We start from the raw sequence: 10,941 nt of genomic DNA, 5'->3' as shown, positions 1-10,941 counted from the left end.
TGTTTGCTGTTTATGGTTTGCACGCACAGGAGCAGTCGCGCGAGAGTTCCTTACTGCGTTAGTAGCTAATGCAACAGACCATTGATTATTACGAATTTCGCCGTGACCATGCACCAACTGATTGCGTTCCAATTTATGTATTGCGTATATCTATATCGTTTCTTTGTATAGCATCTGCATGGGTGCTGTTGCAAGTCGGTTCTTCAACACAGTTCAGATGAAACCAGCATGGGTGCAACTACAAGACTCTCACTTCTGTTGGCAGTTTGTGGTCTTAGTGCTGTACATATGCAAGTTTTGGTCGACGCAGCTTCTGAAGCCAACGCCAGACAGTTGAGAAAACACTTTTTCTCTATCTTTACGAGACAAAGCTCCAAAGCTTTACAAGGGGAGAAGAGTTTATCAAGCCTAGACTAAAGCAAAAACACGTTTCTGGTGCACCTACAAATGTTGAAAAAAATTGATCTCCTCTGCCATAATTCCGCTAGCATTGGCCCTACAAACTTCGTCAAGCAAAAGACGTTTGTTAGTTTGCTGATCGACCACGTCCTAACGGCTACGTGCAGCAAATCCATCCGAATCGCTACCATCAGTTTTGCCGCGTCGTCCCAACTTGCGGTCGAATTCGACTTCGATAATTACTCGAGATCGGTGACTCCTTGTGTTGATCTAAAGAATGCAGTCAATGGTATTGCTTACGTGCACTGGTGGGCTACTAATACTGCCCGTGCTCTAGAAGAAGGGCATTCTCTAGTCAATGATGCGTCCAGAGGAGCAAGATCGGATGCAGAAAAAGTCGTTTTTGTCCTTACCGACGGCAGATCGAATCAAGGTGGAAAGCCTGGCCCCAAGCTGACGTTATTTATACGAAACACAGATGGTGCTAAGGTTATTGCGATGGGCGTGGCTAATTTAAATTCCAAAAGCATTCAGAACGATTCGAATGCCATCACTGAGACGCGTACCGTGGATCACAAAATTGGGGGGGGGGGGTGCACAAACTTGCGGGCAGTAATGGTACCTTATATTTTAAATCGTAGAACTAGCAACAACCTCCTTGAAGAGGCTATTGGAAATTGCTCTACAAGAGACTGTACTTAGCCATGGCTTTCCAGCCTACAAGTTTCTTTTCTTTCCACTGCCATTAAAGCAATATTAGACAACCTTTCTTCAGACATGCTGCCTCGCAACCAAGTTTTCATTCTTAGACCAGAGAAAAATCGCTCTGAAGATGCCAACGAGACAGCCAGGAATGACAAGGTACGTTTTCAGAAGTTTGTAGACCTCACTGCATGCATTTTGCTAATATAGATTTTGGAATATGTTGTACAATCTATTATTTCTGGTGGCAGCTGATTCCATTCCTCTTCCATGTTATTTGATACTTTCGATGTATTTTAAAAAATTGAAGCTGTTGCTCTATTTGTCTTTGTCTTCTTGACTAAAATGTTCTAATTGAGCTTTGAGTCGCGCATGGTCAAAGTCTTCACCGTATGCATTGCTAACAGTTCTCAACGAATCTGCATTAATTAACAATTGTGTGTGTGTCAGAGTTTAGACAGTGAGAAAACTACATTCAGCATAAATATGTGACAGTATAATGCTGACTATAACCTTACACATGTTGCTAAAGTAGTTTGTTTTAATTAACATTTTGTTTTTCTTTGCGAGGGGTACACTACTCTACCAGCTAACAATGCAACAAAAGAATTCGGTCGTAACTCGTGCGGCCGCGGTGATGCGTGCTCGTGTTGCGTGTGCGGAGATTTTCATTGATTCCAATCTAATTGCGTGTTAGATAGAAAAGCGTAAAGCCAGCTGCAAGTGCTTCTCTTCTGTAAATTTACTGTAATTGCTAAGTCGGCCAACTACTAGATTAGGATAAATAAGAAACTCGTGGAAAGTTCTGGACAAGCTAGTAATCTGGGTCTATAACATTTTATAAATTGGCACACCCATGTAAATTTGGGCCATGGCCCCCTCTGGTCGCTATTACGGTACGTCCTGGATTGGGGCTCATGCAGGCCGGCACTTCAGAGGCTACACCTTTTACGAATAGAGCTGGTTCAGATATTGCATGCAGATTCACTGCAGAGGCGGATCTAGATGGGCACGTGCTCGCGCCAGTACGTATAGAGATTACATTGCCCAACGAAAACCTCAGAAATCGCTGCTGCCAGACATTCCATTGCAAGATGACTTTGAAGAGTCAAGCGTAGACAGTGATGAATAGAACAAAATTGAAATCTAGGTGGTTGGGTATAGGAGTAATGTAATTGTTGTGTAGTTATATTGCAACGAGACAGCTAAAGCTCTACTAACGAACCATATATATATATATATATATATATATATATATATATATATATATATATATATATATATATATATATATATATATATAACAAATGGAACTCTGACTGAAATGGGTCGATTCAGTCTCAACACCACCATAGCCATAGACACCACCACTACCACCTCGAATGCCCATAAGTACATGTACGCGCCTGGAACGTAGAAAATGAGTGACTTTACTGCGAAGAAAAGCAAAGACATCGCGACCCCGTACTAATTTGGTAAATCGCTTAGCAAGCAGTTGAAGGGTTTTCAAGGCTTCGGCACCGGAAGTAGACAAAGTAGTCGGAACAGCCGCTGCACTACGGCTCTATCGTCCGGTGACGTCTGATGAATTATCATGTCATCAAGAGCGAAAGAAGTAGCGCGTCGCATTTGCATTAGCTGCAACCCTCTGTGCTATTACCGTCGTCTGAGACTCGCTTAGAAGTTATTACAGAGTACTCATTGACGTCAGCCATGTCGACTCTACATCGCTGATTGGCCGTTTTCCTGAGAGGAGGTTTTCATTGGAGCGGATGTTTCTGAACTTGAGCAGTTACGCCTTTTTCGAAATCACTTACAATAGAGCTGTCCCCAGACTGCTTTCGTCTTTCCTCTCCCTTCACGTGCAGAAAGCAGTCTGGAATACCGAGGCTAGACGCACTAAAATTAGATCTAGTGATCGTTAATATTAATGATTTCATTGTCTTCACTTCCTCTGGTGAGTCCCCTACGCCTTGTCGCTGTTTCGCTGTCAGTGGGTAACAGCACAATCGGATGGAGAAGAGTATAACAGGTAGAACTTAAGACAGGAGCTAGCAAACTACGACTAGGACTCGTAGAAGCAAGTGCATGACGTAGCCTAGTTATTGATCTTCCTAGTTATGCTAGCTATGCATGGTGGTACGATTTTGCGTAGACGAAAGAGTTCTGCATGATCAGTCAGTCTAGTCTGCAATGCCAACCTCAAATTGAAGGGTTCTACTTCTGATCATAAGTTCCTCTCATGAATGTTAATTAGTTGTACGGTATCCGTGGACTTCCGTGCCGCCTCGCGTTGGTGAGCAACACGTCGCGACGGAGTTTTCTGACCGTCTACCGAAACTCCGTAGGCTATAGCTAGTCAATACGTAGACAATTTGTTGAAACTCTATCATGGAATAACAGACTCAAACTTCTTAGTAATTTAGATTGCGTATTTCTAAGCCTGGTAGGTAGTCGTCGTTTCGCGATCGTGATCAAGACAATTGAAATGTACTGTATAAGTATGCACTCAGTTCCGTATAAGTATGCACTCATTTCCGTTGTCACGACAGTGGTATGGTATATTGTTGACCTTTAAATTGATCATGATATTGGCAAACATTGACTATCTACAGTGTTAGTATTTTAAGCACAGTGTAGTAAGGATTGATCATACTGTAGTACGGGGCGTGTGAGTAGTTGACTGTAGGTGACATTCAGCTTCTGAAGGTGTTTCTCGGTTGTCAAATACACACAGTCCCTAGGCTTTTTCGTCGCCGTTTGGTTACTTGCACGAATCGGTCCTAGACTGCATGATCTGTAGTCGGACACGGAAACGAATTTTCGAAGTGGGTCTTATAATATATATATATATATATATATATATATATATATATACCGAGAGCTGCCATATAGGACCACGCCCCTTTCTGTTGTGCGACCCGGATTAGAAGCCTCGCTACGCTCGGCAATTATCTATTTATTTGTTTATACCCTAGACCGGAATTATAGACCCCAATAGTCCATTGGTGAAGGTACACTTTTTGAAAAGTGGTCTAGCCATATGGCATGACCAGTCTGACCGCAGCTCCGCCTCCCCTGACTTTGTATATAGAAGTTCCGGTTACGCACTTACCTCTAACCTTCCTGCTCGACAGGTCAAGGTTTGCTCCCTGTCTTATTAAATGGCTACGTGAGACTATGTCTTTAAGGGGTCAATCAAACTAGTTGCCATTGTCGATGTGTTATGATTGAGATGCTCGGACAAACTTTGATGTTAAGAGAAAGTATTGCCTATGTTCAAAGTGACTTCTTTCAGCGAAACAGAAATATGGTTTTTTTGCAATGGCGTACAAATGTTAGATGAGAAACCTAGAATGGCACGTTCTCAAACGTAAACGAGATTTATTAAAAGTTTAGAATGCACTAGCGCCCATTTGCTTAGGAGGCTATGAAACCGTAAACTAATTAGCCAATTTACGTTAATAATCTGCGGCAAAGTGCTTCAACGCTCCACATGAGTTGCTATATATATATATATATATATATATATATATATATATATATATATATATTACAATGTATTTCTTCTGCAGGCAGGGTTTTTACTTCTTAGTAGTGGAAACGCTTGGACGTTGGTGGCCAGATAGTCTAGAAACGTCGAAATCAAAAACTTCGAAAGTATATGCTGTGCTAGCTGTTTCTTCCTGGAAGGTTTTAAGAACTTTTTAGAGCAGATTTCTATAACATTATGGCTTTATAATGCTTGCAGAAATAGATAATGTTTAGAGTTGGGACTTTCTTGTTTATACACGTATGTGAGTAAATATTGTTTGAGTGTACCGCAGTGGTAGGTACATGTGTGTATGTATGTATATCTAAATAAATATATTTGATTATAAAACTATATATATATATATATATATATATATATATATATATATATACCTGGGATATAGTAAAACTGGACTGCACATTTTATCGTCAACTGTATAATTGTTTGTAAAACTCGATATCAAATAGCTTCAAGTTTATTAAACATATGCAAATGCTGTATTGTAACATCCGAACATTATTTGATCAATTTGAAAATGGCAATATGGTGACTAAAGCATTGTCGGTTGTATTTGCAGTACTGCTGAAAGAGTATAGTTTCACTGACATCAGGTCAGCCGTACTAAAGTGTGGTTCTTCACAATGGTACGCACTAGGTCTCGAGCTGGCGAATTCAGACGAAGTGCAATGTTTGATTCACGACAAACCATGGCCACGTCAGAAACTGCTTGCAATCATTATGGACAGACAGCAACGAGTAGGCAAACACAAGGCGGCTGAAGAAATATTACACGCCTCGAAGAAGGTTTCGCCTCCAATTTTTCGTGACGTTAGTAAGCAGTTGGAAGCTTTGCGATCAAGTCAACAAGGTACTTATTGCTAGGGACAATGAATTAAATAATATATATGCATTTTTAGTTGCAGATTGAGAAAGCTTGAAAAATCATATCTTGTGCACAGATTTAGCAAATTTAATTTGGCGTTTACATCAATGTTAATAAAAATGGAATACTTGTTAGAACGTTCTTTGTGGTTATGTTTGAATTACTTGATTGATTGCATGACAGTTTGAGTTTATGTGTTGTGTCTAACTTTCTGGTTCAAATATCCAGTGCACAAAGACGTTTCTTAGCTAACTCTCAACTACAACAGTGTAAACAGTGGTCATTAGGAGATTGACAACGACTAGCCAAAAATAGCGCTGATTAATAACAATAAACTGAAACAAATAATTAGGTTTATCAAAGTTTCACACATTTTTGTATTTACCATGATTTAGTCTATGAACAAGTATGAACAAGTAGCAATGACAATCCACAATTTATTAATTAAGCAGTTTATTTTAATAAAATTGCATTAAATTAAGAACATTATATTTAACATTTTGCAAAAAATTACAGGATTTTTTAGAAAACAGCTTGCAATATAATTCCGATTGTCTAGCTATAGGTGTATTCAACAAGCGTTATGGTAAAACCGTACGCTGAGACCGCCGCGCGTCCTTCTGTACTGCTGTAGACTCTGGGTGTGGTATAGTGCATGAACTGAACAACACGAACAAGATATATCAAATTCTGTGGAACCGGAGAATGGCGGGTAGAGAGTATATAGTTTTAGTCCGAAAGCAGCAACTTTTGAGTTTGTTATTTCACTTATTGCTTGCTTAATATTATACGAACAATACACTAAACATGTGCATATTGCAGTGCAACTATAGAGTGCCTAGAGCACCGAATAGTACAATAAGTGCTCGTACATAAAGCTATGGTCAACTTGTATGCGTGCGTGCATGATTACATCCCCTAATTAACTGCCACCTATTGCTGGCTATGTGTATTCGTCCAGTAGTGCGTGGCTCTGTATAAATAAAATATTTAATTATTCGTTTGTTTTGCACAGCTGCTTGGATGGAGTCGACTGTCGAAGAATCTGACTTTGAGCAGATGGGCGCTATTATCGAGGTAGCAAAAGAAGTGAAGCGATTGGATCTGAGAGAGACTGTCGAAAACGCAGAAGCGGCGTATCAACAGCTGAACACAAGTATGGGATGGAGCGCGGCAAAAGAATGCCTGGACAACGTTTTTGCCGTATCGAGCGACATGATATATTGTGGCGTAGCAATGGCTGTAAAATGCTTTACCCTCTTGTCGGCTAACCCAAAACGCAAAGAGCAGTTTGTGTCTGACGAAGAGTTCGACAAGATCACCAAACTGCAACTGATAACCAGAGGCGTTCCTGGCAAAGTCTCTCGAAGTCGATACAGTGAGTGCGTAGGAAAGGCTGTCGAGACTGTGATCGCTTGCAAAGAGGCTCTAGATAAGAATGACGTCAAACAAATGGATTTCCAGATTTCTCACATGAAGGAAAATGTCAACATGTTGTCTCGGTTTCTTGCCAATCCCAATTCGACGCTAATGCAAGACGTCGCCAAAGAGGCTGAGTTCAAACCTGGTGATTTTGTTTTCAATGTTTATGCAGTATTTTTGCCGTACGTGGAAGGTATCAAAATGCTGTGCGCCTTTACGACGCTCGAGAGTTTGAGAGACGACTCGCAAACTCCAGATATCGAGAAACAGTGCGACGACGCCAAAGACTACTTCAAGTACTCCGAGGTGGAGAGAAGCATAAGGCACAGCTTCGATGCTCTTCGCACAATTCGCAGTGGAGACACCGTCGTCGTGACCAACCGAAGCCTTGGCGGAAACTGGTCGATTCGCGGTGGTGAGAGATCTGCGAAGGGCTTGTGGGTGACCTGCAGTGACATTCAAAAGACGGACGGATCAGTAGCAAAGATATTTGAACGAGATGAGATACCGGAAGAGGTTAGTTCCCAAGCCGTTTCTATTTCTGAGACGGTATTAAAGATTGGTGACACTGTAGCTCTCAACTATTTGGGTTTGGGTTACGTTTTCCGTTTCCCCGGCAGCTGGTTTACTTCTCCAGATTATTGCTTTTACCGTGGCACCGTACAAGAGGTTAAGCATCATGGAAGTGGAGTGGATTCGATGCAGTGGAGAATAGAGTCGCGTTACAAAGAGAAGGGCGAGGAAGTCCGCGATGGTGATGAGATATATTTGCACTGCAACGTACAGGGCGGACGTGGTAACCTCTACCTTACATGCAACTACGATGGATACGTTACCACAAGCGGAAACAAGCAAGTTTATCGCATTAACGCGCTTCGTCTGATGGACAAAGATTAAGTGGTGACTATATATACTCGAATGAGGCATTGTTTTATGTATCAATAGTCTCTTGGTCGTATTGCTAACCGATAAAACGATATTAGTATCTACACATTAGTTGGTGTCTTAGTCGGAATTATATGTGGTCTGAATTGTTTCAATAGTTTTAAGTTAAGAAGCTTGAGTATATGTACAAGTGTTTGTCCAAGTTTCAGACTGAAGGCTGTATGGTGCACAGTGCATGCAGTGATCGTTTTCTTAGTAAGCTACGTTTCTTGGAGTTTAGAGTCGTCTTAGATCGTTATAATCTTTAATGGCTACTTGAGATCTACGTCCTCATCAACAACTTAGTATCAGCAACTCTCTGGTAAAACTATACATTTGGTATGTAAATTGTTGTGATAATAGATTGCGTATACTAAAATTTGACTAAAAGTTTTTATATAGTGAGAAATTTATATTCAATATTATTTGGAAAGCTAAATTGTTTTGTAATTGTGTTGTATAGAAAAGCTTGGATAGTAATCATGCACATCTGTTTGAAGTATTTTTCTTACAACAATTTATTGTTTTGTAGGTGCATGACAAGTTCTGTCTGTTTGTCAGTCTGCCTGTTAGCTTCAGTTTCTCTGTCTATCAGTCTGTGTTTGTCTGTCTGTTTGGCTGCTTGTATGTCTGTCTGTCTGTCTGCCCGTCTGTCTGTCTGTCTGTCTGTCTGTCTATACATATATTTTCAAACATTGAACTATTATACACCATCTAAGCAAAGCAACTAAATACTACCCAAGCCAATAGGGCTTGGTTCTACCTACAACTATTTATGTTTATGTTGCTGTCTCTTGAAACAATCTTCTTTATTCTTCTGTCAATCACTCTAGCATTTGATCGTTGTAGACACACAGAGAACACAGATCTCCAGTATGTCTTGAAGGTTGATGCATTTGGCTTTCCGTCTTCGTCTCTTGATAGCTGTGACAGTTTCTTCAAATAGTCTTCAGCTTTCTCTCCCCAACAGCCAAAATGTTCGAAGACTATAGGCACAAATGTTGGTCGAAAACCTCCAGGCAAGAGTTCCTGGTCGTACTTTTTGATCTTCAGATTTCCTCTTCTGGTTGCCGCTGCTCTTTGAGTTGTAGCTGATAAACCTTCTAGTTCATTGCTCCAGGGATGCGCTAGAGCAATATCCAATTCAAGATCCACCCCCGATGCCGAATCGAATACAACTATGTCTCATCTGTCTTCAGAATTGACATACCTTTCTCTAGGTTCTTTTACGTGATGTAATTGCAGTTGACTCAAACAGTCTGACCATGCTGAAACCATGTTGTTATGGCTGATTACCGGGCAGCCCCCAGTCTTACATGTTATTAGGTGGTATCCATCTGAGTCTAATTCTTTCCCACAGTCACACTGACCAGAAGCCAAACGCATTTGGCAGCCCAGTCTCATCAAGGATGCCAAGCGGAAATCGCACGGAGATAATGCATCCATGATGATGATGGTACTGTCAGGAGCCATGCTCCTGCACCTTTGCCTTGCAAGGACTTCATTCGAGATTGCTCTCTAGTCGAAGATGAATTCTGAATAAAACCATTTGACAGAGATTTCATGTATTCCTCAGTCAGCTTGTGTTGTAGTTGCTTCCTGTCTTTGATAACTTCTACGAGAGTTTTGTTTTGTCTGTCTGTCTGTCTGTCTGTTTGTCTGTCTGTCTGTCTGTATGTCTGTCTGTATGTCTTTTGTCTTTACGTTTGTCTCTCTGTCTGTGTGTCTGTATTCTACTTTGAGTACAACTTAGAAATAGAATGACCGAATTAGGTACCATTGTTTTAATTCTTAACTTTCTGATTTGTTCCCAGTCACGAAACTGCAATGATGGAGAATAGTCTAGACATTTCTAATTTTGTTATTTTTTGACAGTCAAACGTAATGAGTAGTAAATTTAGAATTGAAACTACATTATTTGTTAATTATCAATTATTTTATCCCTAAATTCTATTCAAAGATTTAAGCAATTAAAATAGGTATCCGTTATTTATAAAATATTACTAGGTTAAATTAAGTTAATTTAAAATGTTTTATTTTTATATACACAAACAAACCTAGTCTCGAGTAGCCAGACCCTTTTCGCCACGTCATCCTTCCGCGCGAAATGGGGTCTGGTGAATTAACAGCCTTTGATGTCGCTGTGTGCCGCGTAGCCAGAGATCGGCTATCTAAAGACCGGATTTGGTTTCTTAAATGCTTCACTAAAGACCAGACTGGTATGAACGCGTTGCAATCCTACCTCATTAGTTTCTCTTGTTTCGTAGAGAACAACTCGAAGACTACAGCTAGAGTCGTTGCTGTTTATGAAATCTGCATGTCTACAGCAGCAGTTAAGCTCTATCAACAGCTGATAGAATGTGCAGCTTACTAGAATGGTATTTTATGTTTCGAGGCATAATTAATATTTTTATGTATGTCATCCACAGTGACGGATCCAGTACACGGCACGCTCGGCCCGCGCCCCCGAGTCAGTAAAATCTGGAACTTTTCGATTTTGTTAGAAACTTGGTGCAATTATTCTATTTGTAAGATTTTAAGCTAGTTATATCATGAATAAATAAAAGAAGAAGCACTAGAAGTGCAAACCCTCAACCAGTATGCACCTTGAAGGTAATTAGTCGCGCTATGACAGAATGGTTTAAACAATACCAACTAACCGCCTCGAACAGCGAAAGTATAGAGCACATACGAAAACCAGTTTTCGGTTAGATAGGAACAAAAGAAGCAGCAGGAAAGTCTAGAGCACATAGGAAAATCAGCTTTCAGAAACACGTCGACACACAGACTTAGACACGAACACGGATACACACAGACACAGACAGGGACATGGACAATAGCAGACACACAAGGACACGGACACACAGTCACGAACACGGACACACGGTCACGGACACACGGTCACAGACAAGGACACATCGACACACAGACTTAGACACGGACACTGATACACACAGACGCAGACAGAGACACGGACACTCAAAGACACACACGGACACCGACACACGGATACCGACACGCGGACGTATATACGGACGCGGATACAAACAGAAACTCACACACACACACACACACA

The 10,941-nt window shown here is 40.8% G+C and overlaps 1 protein-coding gene across 1 annotated transcript; it reads left to right on the top strand.

The window, feature by feature from the left end:
- Positions 1–447: 447 nt before the first annotated feature.
- Positions 448–8,022, top strand: LOC134186050 (uncharacterized). The gene is made up of 3 exons (XM_062653958.1): positions 448–961; positions 5,214–5,504; positions 6,535–8,022. The coding sequence occupies exons 1-3, from the start codon at positions 448–450 to the stop codon at positions 7,836–7,838; spliced, it is 2,109 nt and encodes a 702-aa protein (XP_062509942.1). The 3' UTR covers positions 7,839–8,022.
- The last annotated feature ends 2,919 nt before the right edge of the window (positions 8,023–10,941 follow it).

This window comes from Corticium candelabrum, chromosome 10 (genome assembly GCF_963422355.1).
Source record: "Corticium candelabrum chromosome 10, ooCorCand1.1, whole genome shotgun sequence".
Taxonomy (NCBI): Eukaryota; Metazoa; Porifera; class Homoscleromorpha; order Homosclerophorida; family Plakinidae; genus Corticium; species Corticium candelabrum.
This window is presented reverse-complemented; position numbering and strand designations above follow the sequence as displayed.